Raw genomic sequence first — 23,257 nt, 5'->3', positions numbered from 1 at the left:
CTGCCAGGCTGTGGAGTTAGGACTTTAGTCTTCCTGGTCAGCAGCAGCTCTGACTTCAGCCTTCCAGGAGTTTCTTTAAAATAAAAAATTCAGAGGCCAGCTGTGGGGGACAGGGGTGGGGGAAGAGAGATGCCATGAGTAGGAAAGTGACTGGGTGTTTAGGAACATTAGACAGAGACAGTAGCTTATAGATGGTGAAACTGAAGGCGATGGGAAAGGTGAGGTATTGGAAGATGGTGGGAATTGAAACGGTAAGGAAGAGGAGAAAATCGTGAGGTTACTTTGAAATCTGTGAAATTTATGAAAACTTTGAAAATTAGATGGAGGGGCAGCCAACGGTGACACTGGGAATGACAGAGATGGACAATATTGATGATATTCATGAGGTACATAGTGGCCTTACTTAGACACGGTGCACATTTAAGCTCCTTCAGAAGAACCAAACAGAAACTTCTATAGACAGTCAGAGGCTGAAGCTCAGAGAAGCATTGCCATGAAGTTAGCACTTAACAGCTTCAAGATGAGAGCTGAGGAGTAAAAGTGGGTGAGATCTCTTAAGGGAGAGCAGAGTGGGGAGGGAGAAATTAAAGACTGAATTCTCATCATTCTGGGTACAAGGATGGGAGTGTTTGGAGAATCAGAATCCTAGAACCAAAAGAACTCCTTACAGATGGAGAAACTGAGGTCCAGAAAGCATTTGCGACTTCAGGTTGCCAGCTGGGTAGAGCAGAGCTGGTTTCCGGTCTGCAGGTCTTTCCCTTCGTATGTGTCCCCATGTGCATACTGGGGACAGCATCTGCCTAAGGTGCCATTTTGTACCCCTTAGCAAAAATGTGCCAATAGTTCCAAAGCACTGTAAAAGGTTAAAATCTTCTCCTTATGCAAGAGTTGGAATTGGGGCACCAGGAGAAAAAAACCTGCTGAGTTTCTCAGCCTGACAGGGACATGAAGGCCCTTTTAGAGAGGGCATCCAGCCCTCTGCTGAAGTACTTGGCCGCAGCCAGGGCTTGATGAGTTTGGGAGGAAACTGAGTTGAGCATTTCTTACTGGCTCCAACCACTGCTGAAGCTGGGGCAAGGCTAGTGCCAGCCAAGCGCTGGGGGTCCCCACCAGGGTGCACTCACTTGGAGAGGATGCCGGCCTGGCTGGGGAGTGCGCACAAAGGGCACAGCAGGCTTTCTCTGCCTCAGCAACTCTGCTTGGGGCCTCTATCCTCTGGCCTCAGTTTCCTGCAAGGTTTTGGGGTTCTGAAGACCCCTAAAGCAGCCTCTTACCAATATCACTTCTTTTTTTGTACTCTCCCAACCTTATCCATATTGATCCAGTATAGAAATAAATAATTTCTGCTTTACAATTAACCTGTTTTATGGTACATTTAGATTTTATGTACTTCTTCTGTGTGTGTTTTATTTTACTATTTAAAAAAATTTTTTTAAACAGTGCAGGGGTGGGGGTGGTTGGAGGGAAAGCAAATAAATCCCAAGGTCACCATCCAGTTTACAAAATGTTTCTTTGTCAGACAAGAGCTTTCACCCCTGAGAGTTTCTGCCCCCCACCCAAACCCAGGCCCCGGCATGTAATCATCTGTTTATAAAAGGCACATAGTACCAGCTCAATTGATACTTGTAGGTGAAATGGATCAATGAACAAATGAGGGTATATGATGAATAACTTGGACAGATAAGAGCCCTAGGGAGGAAAAGAAGCAGCCCTGAAAAATCGATGGAAAACACTAAATTAACAAGGACTCTAGACATACCACCATTGTTTCCAGGTCTACTGCAACAAACAGGGCCAGGGGTTCTCAGTCCAAGTTCTCCTGATCCACCCCCATTCATACCTATTTGGAGGCAGCAGTCCCACCAAGCAGGAACCACCCTTCTCTAAAGGTCATGGGAACCCAAGGAGATCAGCCAGGCAAGCCCAAAACAAGCAGTCCTGGCCGTCCCTGCGACACCTCATTCTCCCCCAAATGAGGTACTGTCTCTGCCTCATCTGCACAAAGCCGGTTGGGGAAGAGGGGCAGAGGCTGCAAATGAAACCAGACCCTTCTTGGGAGGCTCACAGCCTCAGCTTCTGGCCCAGTCAGGGCAGTCCTCATGTTGTTATGGTTGCTTCAGCCAGCTGGGAATCAGCAGGGAGTTTGTAAGGAAACCACATTAATTAGGAGAAAGCAAACCTGACAGTCACTCACTCACTCAGCCAGTCCTTTCTCCTGGTTTCTCTTGCAGCTCCCTCCCATCATGAATCTCTACCAGATCAGCTCTCTCCACCTTCCTGAGCCTATTCATTGCCTCTGCTCGTTCATGGTGAACATCTGTGTGGCTCTTGGCTCTGACCCAATCTTCCTGGGCGAGGTGGGAGGAAGGCTGGAAGAGCACATTCATCCACAGCTGGGACCAAATCTTCCTCAGCTCCGAAGCCATAGACAGGCTGACCTGCCCATGGCCTTCTAACTTTTTTTTTAATCTTCAACCAAGGACTTGTCTGAACCCACAACCAAGGCATGTGCCCTAACCGTGAATTAAACCCGTGACCTTTCAGTTTACAGGACAACACTCCAACCAACTGAGCCACACTGGCCAGGGCACCTTCTAACTCTTGCCTTTGCTCTGGCCTGAGCAGGCTGTCCTGTTGGTCGAAAGCAGGTCCCCAGAACAGATCATTTCTGCTGGGAGTTTAAGATTTTCTTGGCAAAATGAACATTTCTGGGTTTGTCTCTTATGAATGTTATACTAAACATCTTCATTTGGACGGTTTACTTGGGACTTGAGTTATTTCCTGATGCAAGAATAGGGGCCAGGACAAGGAGTAGAGGAAAGAAAGATTTTCTTGGGAAATGTGTGGAAGCAAGGGGACTGGGCCCCTCTTGGGGGTGGATAGAATTTTTTGTCAGGGTCAGAAGTGGTTCATCAGCCTCCCCTTCCTCATACATGTGCATACTGTGTCACTGCTGCTCTTCATGTTCCAGGGTCTCTATTGGAACTGGAAATAGCTTTTCCCATGCAAGAGAGTGACTGCCAACAGCCCCAGAGACTCTGGCTCTGGAAAAGGCCCTTCTAATGGGTGGCAGCTACCATTTACAGCCCCCAGAAAAGAGCCCTTGCTCCCTTTTGTTTCACAGAGGTTATATTAAATAAAAGAAAAAATCCACAATATACCCAACTGGGGAGGGGGGTATATAAGACTCATTGATGAAATAGAAGATGCTATTTTTAGAATTCAGAGATAGGTCTTAGAAAATACATTCACATTAAAAGATATCTAAATGCCTAGCAATTGGGAATTGGTTGACTAACTTATGGCACTTCCAGACAATGAAATAGTATATAGCCATTAAAAATGGTGATAAAGGGCCAATGAAACCCCATAGAAATCCCAGAAACAGATTGACACCAGATAAAATACAATAAATGGAAGTATAATATTGTTAATAAATGGTGCTGTGTCAGTCAGATATCTCTAAGGGAAAAAAATCAATCTTAATCCCAATCTCAGGCCACATAATAAAACAATTCCAGATGAGTTTAAATCTAATACGAAAGGTGAAACAATAAACTTTTAAGAGGAAAATATAGAAGAACATCTTCATGACCTTCAGGGGAGAAAAATTTAAATAAGAAACCAAAAATGCCAACCGTAGAGGAAAGAAACCCTATAAATTGCCCTGTATTAAAGTTTAAAATACTGCTTATCAAAAATATACTATAGACAAATGAAAAGGCTACCCACAAAGAGGAAGACAACATCTTTAAAACATATATCCAAAAAAGGACAAGTATCCAGAATATATAAAGAACTTCTACAAACCAAAAACAAAAAGACAGGCAACCCAATATAAAATGGGCCAAACTTGAACATTTTACAAAAGAAGATATCTAAACGTCTCATAAAGTGATTCATCTCCATTAGCCATCAGAGAAATATAACTTAAATACACATGAGAGCCTACATACTCACCAGATTGGCCAAGATGAAAAGTGCAAAAAAATCATAATACGAAAAACAACAAAATATTGATAAGCTTGGAGAGCAACTGGAACTCTCATACACAGGTGGTACCAGAGTAAACTGGTACAATTCCTATGGGAAAGAGTTTGGCAGTACCTACTAAATCTGAGTATTTACATGACCCAAAGTTCCATTCCTAGATATATTCCTAAGAGAAGTTTGTTCCTGTGCTCACCAAAATCATATAGAAGAGTGTTCATCATACCAGTATTTATAAATCCCAACTGGAAAGTGTCCAAATCCTATCAACAAAAGAAAGTATAAAGAAGTTGTAGTAAAATTACAGTGGAATATTATACGTCAATCAGAATGAATGAATAATAACTCTATATAACAACATGGGTGAATCTCATAAACATGATGAGCAGCTGAAAGCAGACACAAAAGAGTACACACTATATAAGCTTCTATTGATATAAAGTTCAAATGCAGAAAAAATAATTTATGGTGCTAAAAGTCAGATAATGATTTTTAGTATCTGAAAGGGGACACCAGCGAGTTTTCTGGAATGCTAGTAATGTTCTATTTGTTGGTGAGGGCAGTGTTTCCCTCTGTGAAAACTATACCGATAATTTGTGTACTTTCTTATATAGGTTATTCTTTAAACTAAAATTTAAGGCTAGTCTTCTGAAAAAAAATCTAGTCTCACAGAATTGTTTTTTCATGTAGCAGCAAATAATAAATGGATTCAGAAAAATAAAATATGTTTTACAAAATAAAGAATATGTATAGTATTACTTCATTTGGAAAATATAAACAGTGCTTATCTCTGAATTATGGATGGTATTTTTTTTACTTTATTTCATTTTTCTACAATGATGTGTTACTTATTACTGTAAAAAGTACAAGGTTTTTTTTCAAAACTAAAGACTTTATTTACTTCTTTTTAGACAAAGGGGAAGGGTGAGAGAAAAAGAGGAAAACATCAATGTGTAGTTGCTTCTTGCATGCCCCCTACTGGGGACCTGTCCTGCAACCCAGGCATGTGCCTTGACTAGGAATCAAACCAGTGACACTTTGGTTCACAGGCAGACTGGTGCTCAATCCACTGATCCACACCAGCCAGGGCCCAGTTGTTTTTCTTAAATAAAATTTGATTATAAGTTAGGAAAAACAATGAAAGGGCTTGCACTCTAATACTTCAGTTCACTGCGTGCACAACAAACTTTGGGTCCAGCTGTTACTACCCTGATCCCTTGGATTACCAGAAGTTGGAGACTTGTAAAGAAACAGGGAATGTATAAGCAGGAAGAACTCAAGACCATTTGTACAGAAGGAAAGTGGAAGTTATGTGGAAAGCCAAAGCTTTCCTGATCCTGGCCAGGATACCCAGACCTATATTCAACCAAAACTCTGTCCCACCTAACCATGTGTTAGTCTCACCCATCTAGATTGATCTTCCTTTCAATTTCCCCCTTCCCAGGATCTGTCCTTACTAAATGCAGTGTTTTAAGGTACTCCAGTGCCACATTTCTCCTGCTCAATTGTCCATGGTAATACACTCAAGCTCCCCACGCAGCAGCTGCTCTGCCACTAGGGTGGCAGTCAACTGAGAGATAGGCTCCTGCCCCACTCTGATCAAAGAGCATGCTGTGCCATTTAATGAGCCTCATTTTCCCGGCTGTGAACCAGAGTAGGATAACTAGAAAATCCCCCTACACGTTTATTGTGGAAGGTGGGAAAGAATCTCCTAACCAAGTGGAAGAATTGAGCAGTGAATGGCTTTTCTGTCTTACGTAGCTCCAGGGGAACATCCTATTATGTTCTGCAAATCCAAAATAGGGAAAATTGAGCACTTGTGTTTGTTTTGATACTATATACTTCCTTAGTAGGCAAGTACATCAAACTTGTGAGACAGTACAAAGGCCCTATCAATTAGCTTATGTTTATCGTGCACTTACATTTACCTCATTTAACTTTCAACAACCCTATAAAATAGGTTCTACATTTATTTAACAAGTATATATTGCACTCATTACGTGTTAGGCTCTGTGCTGTGTTGGAGATATGAGAGTCAACAAAAACCAATGTCCTTGCCTTCATGGAGCACACAGTCTGGTGAGAAACATATATTATACAAGCAAATGTAAAACTGTATTTGTGGCAAGTACAAAGATGGAGAAGTATCTAGTGCTGAAAAACAGTAACGGGGGTTTTTAAGGAAGACCCCGTTGTGGAAGTGAAGATTGAGCTGAGCTCTGAGAAATAAGTAGGACGTTAGCAGGTAGGCAAAGAGCAAACGGAGGAAATAGCGATGCAAAAGCCCTGGCCAAAGATAAGTGCTAAGTAAATAAAAATGAAAGACGGGGGTGGGAGCGGATATTAATTCTATTCTAGGTTTGCCTGATGCTCCAGACCTAGAATTCCCAACCATTTCAACCTCTCCTGTACAAGCCTAGCTTCAACCGCAAGAAGCTGCAAACCTACATCTAACTTGCAGAGAAGGAAAAGCTTTAAAGACTTAGGGTAGTGCGTGTGATTTTACCGAGAAAAACTGCCAGGGAACGAAAGCGACCCTACGGACCTCGGCGACTGGCAAACAGGAGCTAGGAGACCTCCCCCTAGATCCTCGGAATGAAGCACAACCTTGACACAAAGGCCACTTGGTTTAGACCAAAGCTGGAGAGCTGTGGGAAAAGTGAGCGATGGAGTACCGGAGCGACCGAAAAGCCCACAACCCCCACAGTTCTCGCCCACTATTGCAGCTGCGCGTGCGCCGTTCCGGAAGCGGAAGTGCCGAAGAGGTCATAGGTCTTCATCATGGCGGCCCTCGGGGTGCTGCTGTCCGGTTGTAAGCGGCTGTTCCGAGGGTTCCTGGCAGGCCCGCCTGCGACCAGCTGGGCTCGGCCTCCAGATCGCGGGTACAGGGAAGGTGAGTCTTGGGTCCTGGCGACCTCCCGAAGCTACAGAAAAGCGAAGGGGGTTGCTTCCTGTAGTCCCCGTGCCCCTTACCTCCCTTTACTTCGCGCGGTTCTGAAACGTCTAAAATGAGCTCCCGGGGTGCTCGAAAGCTCCTTCCGAACCCTAATATTATTATCATGATTTCTCACTTCTCTGAGTGTCCTTTTGGGCAGGGGCAGGCGGGAAGGACGGAGAGAAAGATTTGCTTAGTTAGCGAGAGCAGAAGAAAAACCTGTCCGAGGGTTCAGAAAAGTTTTCGGCAAGGATCCGCATGTTAGTTCTCCCTTCCGTATCCTCCGGAAGCCCCTCTCATTTATTAAAGAATCCCTGGATCATAAGGGAAGGACAGCGGGAGGCCCTCCCCTGCGTCTCCTTTTCCAGTTTCTCATCTGGCAGTGTTGTTATGTGATGGCGACTTTCTCCACCTGGGCCGCCAGGCTCCCCAAGAGGTAGAAGCTAAGGTGGAAAGGCCATTGAACAGCTGAAACAGAGGCAAACGCTGGATGGCATTTTTGCTTTAAATTAATCTTAAGTCTGTAAAGACAGCCTCATTCTAGCATTGAACCGAGAGCCTGTTAGTAAAAATGCCAAGTGCTGAACTTCAGGCTGTCAAGGGATTCTGGAGAAAGAAAATACAGCCCTTTTCCTGAGAAGTTAGGTTCTAATGAGATGATGTGTGTACATAGGCTGCAATAAAGTACAGGGAGATTCAGTTACAGGAAACAGCAAACCCAACTGGAAGTTTTCATAAGGAGGATGGGATCTGATGGAGAGTGAAAGGGGTCTTTCAGGACACAGCCTTCCTTTGTGTCCTGCTGGAAGCAAGAAAGGATGAGTGATGTGCAGAAATGATGTGGGGGGTTATTTTACAATTCTGACTCAGCATTGACCAGTGTATTCTTTAACCAAAGCTGAGATATATCCAGAGGAAAAGAGTGATCATTGTTTTCAGAGAGAGAAGAAAAGACCAAAAAGAAGAGCCCGCCCTGGCTGGCGTAGCTCAGTGGATTGAGCGCGGGCTGCGAACCAAAGTGTCTGTTTCGATTCCCAGTCAGGGTACATGCCTGGGTTGCAGGCCATAACCCCCAGCAACCACACATTGATGTTTCTCTCTCTCTCTCTTTCCCCCTGCCTTCCCTCTCTAAAAATAAATAAATAAAATCTTTTTTAAAAAGGCAGATCCATTTAAAAAAAAAAAAGAAGAGCCTACTGAAGAAGCCATTGGATATGTTTCAAAAGAGGTCTCTTTTTTTCAGGTTTCAAATAGAAATTTCAGTAGAATGGGAAATCAAAGAGGTAATTTATGAAGAAATGGAAATAGCAGGTAGTGCAAAGAATTTAGCTATGAAGGGAAGATGGAACATTTGCTAGAAAGAACAACAAAATCCAGATGCTGCCTGGTTAATATTAGGTAAACTAATCCATTAATAAAGACAGACACCAAAGAGAGCATATCATTAATAAAAAGGGATTAGAAAAGGTGTTTCATCAATTCCCATGCTGCAAAATTAGCATATGCCCATAACATTTTTGAAGGTCTCCACCAAATGTCAAACACTGATAGCCGCAATTTACATATCCTTTATAAAATTTGAAGTTGAAAACAGTGCTTTGCTGTGTTCCCAGAGGACAGGAAAGAGGAGTAGTTTTGTTTTGTTCTTTTACGAAGGAACATTTTTAGATTTGAATTTTTTTCTATTGGGTTTGTGAAATAATGGACTATATAATCAGATGGGTCTTTGAAATCCTCCTCTCTATAAATTGCTGGGTTGGTTGCTCTTTGCTGCTTACTGTCAGGCCTAAAAGCTAAATAATTAAATTGATATAATCTTAAACAAAGGAGAACCAGCTGTCTCCAAAGCCTTTAAATGAAAAACTTTCCTTGATATTCTACCCCTTATGTATAAAATAGTTCACATATACCTACTTTTGACTGGTCCCAACTGGTATATTTGACACCCAAATAGTAGAGTACATACAGCATTTAAAGTTACCAGGAGAAAGCTGGATGTTTTGCTGAAAATATCCAAACATTCTACTTTTTAAAATATCAGATAGTACTTAATTTTTGTCAGAGTTCATGAGCACTCAGCATCAGCACTCCTGCCTGTGAAGACTCAGTGTAAGCCCATGCTGGCAGCCTAGCTGGAGCACTGTCTGATATGCCAAGGTTGCAGGTTTGATCTCTGGTGGGGGAACATACAAGAATCAGCCAATGAATGCATAAATAAGTGGAACAACAAATCGATGTTTCTGTCTCTCTCTTCTGCCACCCCCTCTCTCGCAAATCTTTTTTTTTTTTTTAAGACCCTTATTCTAAAGCAGTGGTTCTCAGCTGGGGGCCGTTTTGTTCTCCAGGGCACATATGGCAATGTGTAGAGACATTTTTGGTTGTCACAACTGATACAGCAGGTACTCCTGGCATCTTGTGGGTGGAGTCCAGGGATGCTGCTACAATCTTACAGTGCTCTGGACAGCCCCACACAACAAAGAACCACCTGGCCTAAACTGGGAGTCACCGCTGCTATTGAGAGAGCCTGGTCTGAAGTTTCACAATAGCAACACACAAAGCCAGAAGTATACTCTTATGAAAGAAGCAACACTGAAGGAAGACAGAAATGGAAATTATGGTTTATTAAGTGCCTGCTTCAAGCACTGTGCTGTGTTTTCCACATATATTTAATCAGTCTTTTCAACAATCCTTAAAGATGGATGTTACTGACATTTGTGCAAATGAGGAACTCAGGTCCAGAGGGCTTTAGTAGCTGCCCTACATCACACAGCTAGTGAGTGGTGGAGTTGGAAGCAGAGCCAGCACTCTTCCCTCCCCACCAGTCATGTCACCTTGGTACTCTATGGCAGGGCATCCCTGTGGTTCCCTCCCCTCCCTGAAAGCCCCCATCGGTTAACCTGCTGAAGACCATTTGTATTTTTATGGTTGGCACTGACAGACTTAGCAAAAATTGTGTTAGACGTCATTCCTGCCTTATCACCAGAGCTCTTATGAAAGAAATGTATTTAAAACAAGAAAAATAAACACACATAATTATCTGAATTTACGGGGATGATCTTTTAGGTGAGAATGTGTTGAAATGAGTCAAGGCTGAAGGGAATTTTCTTCATCTTTTCCAGTTAGCTGTAGCATTTCAGACAAGGATGTGCAGCCCAGCCCTAGAGCTAAACACTTTGAGAGAGAAGTGAGCGAGTTGGGGGCTTTAAAGAATAGAGAGTAACCTGCTAGTGGAAAGAGGCTTTTGTGCAGCAGTGAGACTCCTCATTCTGAAGCACAGTGCAGAGGGACATTCCCTCAGGGCTCCAAGGGTAAAGACGTGGGGAGGTCATGAGAGAATCAGAAAACTTCAGTGGTAGAATTAAAGATGAACAAAAGGGCCCTGGCTTGTATGACTCAGTGGATTGAGCACCGGCCTGTGAGCTGAAAGGTTGTAGGTTCAACTCCTGGTCAGGACACACGCCTGGGTTGTGGGCCACGTCCCAGTTGGGGGTGTGTAAGAGGCAACCCATCAGTGTTTCTCTCCCTCCCTCCCTTTCCCTCTCTCTAAAAATAAATAAAATCTTAAGAAAGAAACAAGATGAACAGAAGGGAAGTGGTACTTGAGCAAGGAAGGAATTTGAGAAAAGTAGTTAATGACCAGAAGTGCAGGCACACATCCCAAACATGCACTTTACTCCGTGACCCTGTGTAAGCCTGTCAGTGCCTCCTCTTAGCCATCCTGCCATTCAGTTGCTCCATTCCTTCATACTCTGCTTGGGACTTGGCTTCCGTGGATACTTTCCAAGAAGGACCTTGGTCTCTGGGCACTTAGTGCCCTCCACTCCTCATCATTCATCTTTCCTCACTTCCTCCTTTACGAAACAGTTGGGTCTTTATGCTGCTGCAGTTCACTGTGTCTGTGTTTATGTGGCCATCAACGTCTCTCTGTGTTCACTGCAGTCTCACCGCAATGCTGTTTGCTCTAGACTGTTATAATTCAGTTATCTTGGACTCCGTCCTAGGCGAGTATTTACTGAAGCACTCAAAGGACCTCTTTACAAGGCCTGGACTTTATTATGGTGAAGTTCCCATACTTGGTTAGTTCCCTTTTCCCCCCTAGAGCAAAGGCTATGTCTTCCTATCCTGTTGTAACTCTCCACAATAGGTGGGAGTTGGGCTGTACACTCCAGGCGTGCTTAGCAAAGGTGTTACTTTCTATGAAACAGATTATTTGATTTGTATGAGGAATGGCCATCTTTGAAGGTTTTGGTCCTTAATTGTAGTTTAGAAAATTGCTTTTTTTTCTTTCCTGAGTTTACTTGACAATAGCCATTTCTTAGAATACCAGGGTCATTTCATCTTTTTAAAAAAGTTTTCTTTTTATTGTTCAAGTACAGTCATCTCCATTTTCACCCCACCACACCCCCTGCCCCCAACCATTAAACCTACCCCCTTTGGCATTGTCCATGGGTCCTTTATACCTGTTCCTTGATGGCCCTTCCCCTTTTAGCCCCTATTATCTTTCTCCCCCCTCCTCTCTGGTTACTGTCAGTTTGTTCTTTATTTCAGTGTTTAAACAAGTTTTCTGTTAGTGCTTAAATCGCTTAGTCCAGTTCTCCTTCGCCACCCCCACTTCTCTTAAACGGAGTAGAGACCAGGGACAAAATGGATCTGAGGTTTTGTTTGGTTTTGACGTTTTTTTGTATGCGCACTGAAAATCAATACGATTTTGATTCCTATCTCCTGTTTTGAGAGGCTTAAAATCTATCAGAGCCTCTTCAGGCTCCAGCCAAGCCTTCTGCCCCAGCACTGAGACACCGCCCTGATTAATCTCAATCTCATGTGAGTTCTCAGGTCATTTCTTCTGGTTTGACAAATTGTCTCTATTAGATAAGCCTGTGCCTAATGTTTTACCCACTGGCTTATAGTAATATGATTCACTGGCTCGGAGTGGCTGTGTGGGGAGCTTGTGAACAGTGGAGCCTGCCATGGTCTTTGATCTCTTTTTCCAGGGGCCAGTGGGATGACTTCAGGGTTTGGTTCTTTGCCGGGAGTGATGTGTGTTTTGTTAGACTTGTTTACCTCATAGTTGGGGCCCGAGTGCCTCCTGGAGAAGGGAACCACATGTTTGTTCGCTTTGTGTCTCGGGGCATTGTTGTAGTGCTGACTCGAGTGGAACCGGAATGTCTCTCTGGTTCTTAAAATCTCTTTTCCCATCTATTGTTGCTCAGATTTGGTCACCCTCGCTCCAACTTGGTTTTTGCAAATTTGCAGTTTCTGGGGTGCCTAAAAGCCCTATTGTGCCCTCCTGGAGCGGTGCCCTCCCTCCTATGCATCCCCACGTTTCTAAGTTGACACATTGCAGTGACAGTCCCTCTGCCACTGTGCTGGCCTCCAGACTGAGCACCAGGTGGAGTCTCACTTCTCATTTAGGCTGGTCTCTGTTCTGAACAAGTAGATCCGTGCGTGGGGTGACACATTTTCTTTTACAGGGAGAAACCTAATTTGTCTTTGAGTTGATTGGTAACTACAGTGTTCGGGAGAGAGCCTCAGGACCTTTCTAGTCATTGTTACAACTTTGTGTGCAGAGTAGGACTCTGAGGGGCTCTCAGGTTAGGTATATGGATGAAATGAGTCTTTGTGAACGGCCTCACTCAGAAAACAAAAGGGCAACGATCGCAGGCAGTCTGTGTCCAGTCAGGTGTTGGGCAGGGGGCGCAGTGATCGCAGAGGCTGCTGCGGGGCTCTGGTTGGGTTAGAATTGCCTCAGTTTTTTCCCTTAGATATACTCTTTCTCTGTCTGTTGTTTTTTGGTTTTATTTTTGTTTTTTACTGCAAAAGTAGTATGCATTTATTTTAGAAACTTTAGAAAATGCTAATAGGTATAAAGAAGAAGCTAAAATTACCTACCGCCACCACTGAGAAAAAAACAGTATTACCATTTGGGTACATTGCTTCAGGGCTCTGAGTCTCCTAAACCTGTGTTTATTGTATGTATGCTTATGGACATGTTTCTAGGGAGAGGTGCATAACTTTTACTGGATTGTCAAAGTTAAGAACCTTAGGCTCTTTCTAATCTATATTCTTGCCTTGGCTAGAGTTGAGTAAAACTAATTGTGTAGCCAAGCTGCTGTTAAAATATGATTTTAGTATGTTGGGAGACAGCAGCTATGTGGGCCCAAGTTTTCTCTTACAGTAATTAGTAGTCAGAAGGGGGCCATGACAAGATTTCTGCTCTCTAAATGCTAGCTAGCATCCACTGAGAGCATCTGCTGTGTGCCAGTTCCTATGCTAACAGCTATGGCTTCTCCCTTTCTAAAGAAACTGGGAGAACAAGCAAGACTTTCTCTGTTTGATTATATTTGCCAAATATGAGCTTTTAGCTTGGTTCTTCCTTCGAATATTGTTGAAGTTGTCATTCTGCATCCTAGACAAGTAAGATAGGAAATATGTACAGCTTGACAGGTGTGAGTGACTTACTGTCTTTCCCTCAGGTTCTCTTTTGACTGCCAGATCTAAATGGTCAAAGAGCTGAGGGAGTCCCTCTCGTTCTGGAATTGCAGTACTCTTGAACTTCTGCCTGGACCCAGTTTCTGCAGGCCCCTTCTTCCAGCCCCTTTTTATCACACCTCTCCAGTGTGGATGACAAATTGCAACCCTGCAGGGAGGGATGGAGAAGAGGATTTAATGCTTACAGTTGTCCTCACCCAGCTTTAATACGAAGCTTTCAGGATGAATTTTAGGAGTGAACTTGTCTCACTGCTTATCTACCAGGGCCACTGGAGTCATTTTATGTCATTCGGTACTGTATTGCAAACTGTTCAAGGTCAGAAACTGTGTTTGTCTGATTCTCTTAGTAAAAGGACACATGCAGTGGGTACTTTTGAAGGTCTTTTACATGCTTCTGTCCCCACTCCCCACTCTTAGGTCATTACTGCTAGCCATAGGAGGGCAAATCTTGCCAATTTCCTTAGATAGAACCAAGAGGAATCTTGGTTTGGAAAAGCAGAAACAGTGTGGAAACCCTTGATCCCAGAGAGATGGTATTACTGGGCATCTGGGCTTGCCCTCATCCAGCCTCAGGGGCATAGAGCATTTGGAGGTGACCCTGCACGGTCTCTCTCTCTCTCTCTCTCTCGGTGGGGCCTGTGAGAGAGTGCAGACTGAAGGCTCTGTTTCTCCACATGCATAGAATTTGAGCTATTATTTGAAACTCCCTGTTCCTTATTAAATGGCTGACCTAATTTCTCCCCTTTATCTTTGCAGTGGTGGAGATCCAAGAAGGGAAGACAACTATAGTAAGTATCAAGTTGGCCACTTACAACCTCTTTACCACTTGGAGCTGCCTGGCTGCTTCTCTGCGGGAGGAAGGGGGGAAGGGAGGCCCAAACTGGACTCCTGGCTCCAGGATCTGCTCCTTCTGTGACTATAAATCTCCCTGTCTATTTTTCAAGCTGTGTGCTATAGTGTGGTTAATCAGGAACAGTCACTTGTACCTGGATTGAATGAAGCATCTGCTCTTTGATTAAAGTGGCCTTTTGTATGCCAAAATCTCAGAGGTCTTTGCTAATATGTTCTTTGGAGGGTGATAAATTAGTTTTCCAAAGGGGAAACTAAGGCAGTGGCAGGACTAAAGAGCCAACATGAGTTGATCCCGAGCCAACATCCTGGATCTCAGCTTCTTTCCTCTCTGCTCAGAATGACTTAGCTATTCCTTAAGTGATGCAGTTAAAAGGTGACACTCTCTGGACCCTGGACTCATTAGCGAGCACCCTGACTTGTCTACTGGTGAGAAAGCTGGAATGACTGTATCCACCCACTCCCCCTTTCCCTCCTGGGACCCATCTCACCTCCCTTTCTTCAAGAGTCATGGGGCTTAGATTATCCTATAATCCCTAAAAGACAATGTTTTCACAGGGCTTTCCATGCCTCCAAGAAATCCGAAGCCACTCCAGAAGCCTGTATAACTTCCATGTCAACCAGGGATTTAACTGTTCTGGCCGCCAGCCACACTCGGTCCTCTTAGACAGTCTTATTCCCAGGACAAGGCCTTTGGGTTCCCTCTGGGTCTTCCCCAGAATAGTCCCTCAGTTTTTGCACTGCTTTACCTCAACATAGTTCTTTTGAATGGGGCCCCTGTCCCTTTAGGGCACCTTTGTTTATTCCCTTATTCAAAGCTGAAACAAGCCTTCACCCTGTGAACTCGGTGCTGGTGGAGAGAAAACACATCTGGCTTTTGAGTGTGAAGACTATTTTTCGTTTGGGGCATGAATTTGCTTTTTGTAGAATGAACCGTGGAGACATGGTGGCATTGTAAGCATTTACAAACCTTGAGGGCGGGAGCCACCCATGCCTGGAGAGGCACTGCCTTGGCTGACGGGGTGTTGCTCACTCTGGAGTCTCACTTTCTTCATCTATAAAGTAACATCATGATGCTCCCTCACTAGGTTGTGGGGGTTAAATGAGATGGTGAGCCATGATTAGCACAAAACCAGGCATGTAATGGGAAGTCGGCAAATGTTAGTTCTCTCCCCACAGTCCGCCGTAATCCCCATCTGAGCCCACCACACACCTGCACACTTCCCCTAACACACTCTCTGTTTCTGGAGTAGTTATGGTGGCCTTGGCAGACAGGTGGGTAGCAGTGCCCTTCACAGGCAAGCATTGCCTCTAGCCTCTTTCCTATTTGCCAGTTCTGCCCCTGGAGACAGTGTTGCTTCTCTCCCAAAGCCTTTCAGCCCTGTCCCAGCCTTGCTCTTATAATCCATGGCTTCAGTCAGGAAGGCTTTCTAAACTCCCCCTCTTGCAATTGGAGCTGACTCCTAGATCATTGGTCTGTTGCACTTAGTAATTCCAAGGCTGTGTCACAGGATACGACAGCCACAGCCGAGGTCATTTTGCACGTAATCTCAGCACAGTTGGAGAGGTGGCATCCTAAAAAATAAAAGCAAGGAGGAAGACAGGAATGTATCCTCCTGTCTTTGTTTCTTAAGAAGAGAGAGAGCACCCTGGCTGGTGTGGCTCAGTGGATTGAACACTGGCCTGTGAACCGAAAGGTCTCAGTTCAATTCCTTGTCCAGGCACATGCCTAGGTTGTGGGCCAGGTCCCCCCATTTGGGGCGTATGAGAGGCAACTGATGGATGTTTCTCTCCCTTTCTTTCTCCCTCCCTTCCCCTCTCTCTAAAAATAAATAAAATCTTTGAAAATAATAAAAAATAAAAAGAGAGCGGGAAGCGGGTATATGCTCATGTAGGCAGAGAGCAGGCTTCTTAACCGTGGCACTGTCGGCACCCTGGGCTGCTAATTCTTCGTGGTGTGTCCTGTGCATTGTAGGATGGTTAGCTTCCCTGCTAGATGCCATTAGCACCCCCTCTCCCAGTTGTGACAGTCTGAAATGTCTCAGACATTATCCACTGTCCCCTGGGGGGCAAAGTCATGGCAGGCTAAGAACCACTGGCATAGACTTGCTCTGTAAGATAAAGGTGGAATTTGCCATTTCCTCTGAGAAGGCTGTGTGCAGGGGCAAGGAGACTTCTCTTGGACTCGACATCCTGTGCAGTTTGAAACTTTTTACCATGTGCATTTATTACATTTTCCCAAAGGTGGTTTTTGTGTTTGAGGAAGGAAAGGTAGCTTCAGCTGATACAGCAAACCCCTCCCTCTCACCACCAGCATTAAGTTCAGTTTCCATTACTTTTGAAGGCCACCAAATCACCTTTCTATGGACACCCCAGGGCCCATTATATAGCAACGGCAGAACCACCATTATAGTCTCAGCAGAGAGACCTGTTACCTAGTAGAAATGAGGTCCCACCACCATTCCCACCATTTTGGGGGTGGCTTGAGAATTAGAGACTCTGTGTGGCCCTCTCCCTCACATACACTCTTTCTCTGCCTCCTAGATTGAAGGCCGTATCACAGAGACTCCCCAGGAAAGCCCACATCCTCCTAACCCCACTGGCCAGTGCCCCATCTGCAGGTGGAACCTGAAGCACAGGTATGGTTATGAGGTAAGTGTGCATGTCCCGGAGGCCGTGTTCCCTGGTTAACTTCAGCGGCATCACTCCCCTTCATCCCCCTTCCCTCATAGCCACTGCTGCCTCTCATGGAGCCACCACAGACAAGCATTTGTCCAGTGGTTCTCAACCTTGGCTGCACATTAGAATTATAGGGAAGCTTTAAAAAAAAAACCACTCAGGCCCCGCCCCCAGACATTGATTCTGTTGGTCTGGGTTAAAGCCTGGCCATCATTATTTTTTAAAGCTCTCCAGGTGATTCTCATGTGCAGCCAGGGTTAAGGGTCACTTAATTCACAGCCTGGTTGCATGTGATTCAGCCCACCAGGGCCCTGTGCCCCAGTCTCACAGAGTGGTGTTCCCAAGGGGATGGAATCAGGATCTGAGTTTGGCTTTCTCCCTCTTGTAATGAGAGGCTATTTGGAGAGGCCTTACTGTGACCTGGGGACATGTTATTGTCTCCACGTTGGAGCTGCAGAAACCCCTGTTTGCTCTAGCTTTTCTAGCTCTTCACCTGTTTTCACGGAAGGGTGATGATGGTGAATAACAGTAGGTACCTGCATTGAGTGCATACTCTGTGTCAGGCACTATTGTAAGCATTTACCTGTTTTCGTTCACTTAGTTTTCACAATCTCCCTATGAAGTGGGTACTTTCCATCCTTGTTTTGCAGGTAAAGAAATTTAAGTCATGGAGAAGTTAGTGAACTTGCCTCACATCACCCAGCTAGAAAGTATCAGAGCTGGGATTCAGATTCTAGGGAGACAAAACCCACGCCGAGACTATGATCCCAACTATTGCTCTGCGTCCTCTGTAGAAGTGGGGAGGGCCTGGGAAAAGCACACAGTCCTGGAGAAATCCATACTCGTCCCTCAGAGTTCTATTAGTAACATTAAGCACCCTATTTTTAGGTTTCAGGTGATTCAGGCTCTGGGCCAACTTGACCTGCAGGTTGTCCCTGTGCCCCTTGGTGGAATGGGATGACTAAGGGCAGAGATCCTGGTCAGGTGGTAAGAGCAGGAGAGGCCACATGCCCATGGGATCTGAACAGAGTGACCCAACTAATCTCCCAGGCTGGGAGCCTTGGCTTTAGGCCACCCCAAGTGGGGAGAGGGGGTGTTCTTTTACCCTACCCTGGGCCTTTCTGCTGATGGCTGCCTAGAGTAATAGGAAGCTTGCAGGCCACACACTGCTTCTTCTTACAAGGAAGTTAGTGGGGCTGAGGCCATACGTGGAATCTCAGCTGAAGATGGGGAGGTGAACCTGCCCGACCACCATGGGGCACTCTTTCTACCAGCCGTTTCCAGGAAATAGACTTGCTTCTGTTTATCCAGCAGAAGAAATCCAATCCCCTCCAAGGTAAAGGCTAAAGTTGTTTTCCTTTTACCCCTTTTCACTAAGGGCATCGTTAGCCTGAGCTGCACAAAGCTGTCAGCTTGCTTGGCAGCCTGCAGTGGGGGAGGCTGGGGCTGTGAGCCCAGTTTATTAGCCTTGGATAATCCAATCCAAGTTCTTTTCATCAGATTCTGAAGATTATAGGGGTGGGAATTGGGGGTCTGGATCCCTCGGGGGCTCTCCAGTGATTAAAACAAATCTGCGGTTGTACAGCGAGGCGCCTGCCAGGGCAGTGAGTCAGTTTGTGGACATGACTGCTAAGACTGGCGTGCCGGGCCCCTCCGGGGGGGGTGGGAGATGGTGGCTTTTATCCAACCCCCTCAACTGTCCTGTGAGAGCTGGGGGGGATAGTTTCTTGTCTTGATTCTGGCTCTGTTCACCCTTGTTTCCTTGACTCTTCCAAGGCAATCTGATGGTCCAAAGGAAGCCTTAGAAGCCATTCACATCTGGTCACAGGGGGCTCAGAAGATGTGGGATTTAACTTCACAGCCTCGGTCCTTTGCTCAGCTTGTACCCTGCTTAGCACCTCAGAGGGAACGGCAGAAGGTGGAGGGACTGTGTGCGTGTATTGTGGCCTGTGGCACATAGATAGGCTTTGGGGGCGGAGATGCTATTAGATTTTCTCTCTTGTGTGGAAATATATGACAGACCCTCTCCCTCACCCTGGGAGATTGACTTTTGTCACCAGGAAAGATACTGCAGGTGCATGAAAGATTGTTAACATTTCTCAAAGAGTTTGTATTCTCTAACGTAGTCTATCAAAAGATTATCTCAGGGAGGAGCTAAAAGCTCTTAGGATTGGTAAAATTTTTTTTTTTCCAGAAAATCTTATAAGTTGGGATTTATCTTTTGTTAGGTAGTAGACCAGTGTGCAAAGTTCTGTGGAGGGAATGGTCTTAGGTCAGTTCCCGAGGGAGACCTCAACCTCTTAAGAGTGCCAGGGTCCACCGCCTCCCCTGCAGGTCATGTGGCTAGGCTCCCCAGTATCACATGCTCATCCGGCTGACCCTCGTCTCCTGTTTTCCATTTCCACTAGGATGTTCTGCTGCTCAGTCAGTTCATCCGGCCTCACGGAGGCATGCTACCCCGAAGGATCACAGGCCTGTGCCAGGAAGAGCACCGCAAAATTGAGGAGTGTGTGAAGATGGCCCACCGAGCAGGTAGAAGTTCCCCTCGGGGCTAAGATGGGCAGAGGGTTGTAGGCATCATTCCCCCACCAGCTGCCCCATGCTGCAGCCCCTCCTGGAAGAGAAATGGACAACCAGAGCCTTCATTTCACTCCCTCAATGCCAGCCTTCCACCTCCTTGGGCTTTGTCTTTGTGGTCCCCAAAAGCTGCAGAGGGATCTGCAGAGACCATCTCCTTATGTGTTTCTTCTGCATTCAGGTCTGTTGCCAAATCACAGGCCTCCGCTTCCTGAAGGATTTGTTCCAAAAAGAAAACTCCAACTCAACCGGTAAGCAGACCTGGGTGTCAGTATCCCACACACTCTGCATGCCCTCAGTTCTCACTGTACTCTGCCAGGGAAGCCATTGGAGCTCATCCCACAGCCCAGGAAAGCCATGTGCCCTTTGGCTGTCTATTCGGTCCCATCGCCATCAGTCCCACTGGTGCTGCAGTTGATGGTGTGCACGCCTCTGTCACCTTCCCCTTCTGGCCTCAGCCTCTTTTCCCCTCCCTCCCCAGTAGGGCATTTAGCACAGGGGCGAGGAGGGTGAGGAGGTCTGCTGGTTGGGCATCAGAACATGCTGATCCCATTTATGACATCATACTAGGTTGCTATGGGAATGTCAGAACACTTCAGACTTTCAGTATCCCAGCATTAGAGTTATTAAAGGGCAAAGTGAGGCTTAAAAATGGGGGGTTGCTGTCTGGGGGTAGAACCCCTGTATGTAGCTGTGCACATCGTACACTGTAAAACTTCCAGGCAGTATCCATGTAGACTGGATTGTGAATGGCGTTCCCCCGAGTTGGGCACTTAACCTGCATAGCTGCACATGGTGACCCGGGAGGTCCTGAGGTTTTAGAGAAGAGGAAGGCCCCTGGATCCTGGAATCAATCAATCTGCCTTTCAGGCTAGGCAGGGTGGCACCCTCTGGTGGAGGAGCAGACCTGTCTAACTAACACTCAATCATCCTATTGTATGTTCCTTTCCCTCCCCCACCTCTGACATTGCCACACTCATATACTCCCAGATGTATAATACGCTCTTGTCGAGAGTAGAGCCAGGTCTATAAAAATGATTTTGGTGTTTATTCTTGTTCTCCCCTATCAGTGGCCCCTCCCTCTTTCAGCCAGTCTAGCCGCCACTGCACTGGAACTGCTGCCTCTGTGGAACCAAAGATGGTTGAGGCAAAGCAAGACTGACGCCACCCCCTAGCAAACCTCCTAGTCTGATCCCCAGCAGAACCCAGGCATGAGGGTAGGAGTCCTGGCACATACCAGCCACAGATTGCTGGGCTGGGGGCATAGGACCAGAGCTGGGTCTTAATTGATGCCTCGCCAGCACCCTGGCCCCACACCCATCTCCACCTGCCCTTCCCACACTGCTAGCTGGGCCATCTTCCAGCAGCCCTGGGGGATCAGGACCTAGTAACATCTTCCTGTCTTTCCCAAATGTGCTATAGACCATTTTGGGGTTGAGCCTTCCCCCACCCACCCCCTGCCCCCCACCCCCACCCCCCACCCTCCCCGCTGACTTGTGAGGAGACCGCAGCAGGCCTAAGGACACAATCCAGTCTGCCCTCAGGCCTTTGAAGTGAAGCCAGGCTCCCTCCCATATATCCAGTGTCCTTTAACGTGACACAGGATTGATGATGTGTTGGGGGCTCTTGGGTTGCAAAAGGCCACTCTGGGGGGCTGGGTAGAGGGGCAGTCCTGGCTACGAGGGAGGTTGATTCCCTCGTAAGGGATTTTATGATTCTATCCAGAGGCCCTTGAGCTTTGGGCCCCAAGAGAGCTACACTTCCTCTTTTCCTGCTGCTTCAGGAGAGGTAGGAAGGAACCTTGGTTCTTCCCAGAGCTGGAGTCTTCCCAAAATGCTGGCTGGAGGCCACCCAGGCACCCCTCCCCCACCAGTTGGCTGCTCCATGGGGCACAGGCATCAGGCCCAGAGCTCGCTGAAGCCCAGCTTCCTCGGGTCTCTCCAGGGCAGGGGAGGGAAGAACAGTTTTTGGGCAGCAGTTCTGGACAACCCGATCAGCCTGGGGATCTTCTGGGGTCCTGGAATTCCGGTGAGCACTCCTCTTGGAGAACCAGCTCCCACACCCCATCTCTTTCCCCACCCCTCCGAAGACTGGGACCAACCCACTCAGAAGTCTCCCTGTTGGGGGGATTGACATTGACAGGAGACTCAGAGAAGCCCACCTCACACTTGGAGTGCAGGCCCGCACCTCCCCCAGCTTTTCTCTCCTCTCGGAGCTGTTTCCTTCATGCAGGACAAGACCAAGGTCCAAGGGGGCTCAACTGAAATGTATAAATTAGCAATCATTTTTCACTTTTATCTAAAAATTTTCATCCAAGGGTAATTTTTTTTTAATTAGAAATTTCTTATTTGATGGTTTTTAGAGGTGGCTATGTTGAATCGCAATCTACAGTGGAGGCACAGGAGGATCCTGGCCTTTGGCATAGCTGAGCTTTCAGGATGAAGGGTGGGCCTCTCTGGACAGAATCCCATTCTGAATGGAGTAAACCCCAATCCTAGCCGGCATGAGCCACTTTTCCGGGAACTATCAGCGCCCTGGCCATCCCCAAAGGAGGCCAAAGGACTGTGGGCTGCAGCCATTTTTCCCTACTCCCTCCTCCATACCCGCCAGGGGCCCTTGCCCTTGGCTCCCATCATGGGTTGAGTGAGGGGCAGGGGTCCTCCAGCCAGTTATGGCTGCCCAGGGGAGCTCCCTGAAGGCTGGGGTGGCCAAATGAGCCAAGTGGGCGAGAGGGAAGGATTCCTCCAGGCTCTTACATCAGCCTCTTCCTCCACCTCCTCCCCCAGAAAATACAAACATTGACAACTCCTAAAGATCAAGGGAGCTCACGTGGCCCTGGTCTGCCTGACCCTGGCCACACACGCTTGTGGCAAGAACCCAGCCCATCTGTTTACAGCACACACAGCGGTTGCTCCCAGGAAAAGCCCCTGCTCCTCAAGGAAGAAAAACTAGAGAAAGGGTTTGGTTGGACATCACAGCTTTGGCCTGAGGAAGCAGCGCCCACCCTCCCAGCTCCAGTTCAGGCTCCCAGCCCTCAGCCACACTTCCTGGTCCTTCTCCACAGGTACCTGACCCGCTGGTCCCCCGGCTCTGTCAAGCCCATCTACAATAAAGGCCACCGCTGGAATAAGGTGCGCATGGCCGTGGGATCACCCCTCCTGAAAGACAATGTCTGCTACTCAAGAAGGCCTTTGGTGTTATATCATTGACGGAGCAGGGCTTCCTGAGAACCTAGCCAGATGTCCCCTTGCTCTGTCACCAGTTCCTACCAGGGCGGCCTGACTCCTCCAGTGTGAATGGCACAAGTGGCAGCGACACCACCTTCAGTACCTTCAGCCGGGGGCACGCAGTTCACTTGGGTTCCTTGGCACCTGAGGGGGTCTCACGACTGGTTGGGGCCTTACTCTGTGCTGGGGGACAGGAGTTCTCCTCAAAGGAATGTCATAAACCAGGCTCATGTCTCACCCACTGGCTGTGTGCTCACTGCTTGGGAAGTGCAGGGGGCTTGGGCCCATTTCCAGCCAGTTACTGAGCATTGAGCCACTAAACTGGAGGGAGTTCGTGGGCCAAACAGGTTCCCATCCTCCATTTAGTCTTGGGCTTAAGGGCTGCAAGGAGGTGAGACAGGGCTCCTGGCCGTCACCTCCCACAGCCATTTCCACCCTCCATTCTTTGTTACCACATTCTGATCCTCTGCCACTTGCTTTGGCACTGTGATGTCCTCAGAGTCTGGACACC

General features: G+C 46.7%; 1 protein-coding gene across 1 annotated transcript; it reads left to right on the top strand.

The window, feature by feature from the left end:
• Window positions 1–6,747: 6,747 nt before the first annotated feature.
• On the top strand, window positions 6,748–22,983 carry MRPS18A (mitochondrial ribosomal protein S18A). Its single transcript, XM_045843545.1, has 6 exons — window positions 6,748–6,883; window positions 14,171–14,202; window positions 16,808–16,915; window positions 19,351–19,474; window positions 19,701–19,770; window positions 22,584–22,983. Exons 1-6 carry the CDS (start codon window positions 6,772–6,774, stop codon window positions 22,726–22,728), a joined length of 591 nt encoding a protein of 196 aa, XP_045699501.1. The 5' UTR covers window positions 6,748–6,771; the 3' UTR covers window positions 22,729–22,983.
• The last annotated feature ends 274 nt before the right edge of the window (window positions 22,984–23,257 follow it).

This window comes from Phyllostomus hastatus, unplaced genomic scaffold, assembly GCF_019186645.2.
Source record: "Phyllostomus hastatus isolate PE091 unplaced genomic scaffold, TTU_PhHast_1.1 phas_contig_40, whole genome shotgun sequence".
In the NCBI taxonomy this organism is placed as follows: domain Eukaryota; kingdom Metazoa; phylum Chordata; class Mammalia; order Chiroptera; family Phyllostomidae; genus Phyllostomus; species Phyllostomus hastatus.
This window is presented reverse-complemented; position numbering and strand designations above follow the sequence as displayed.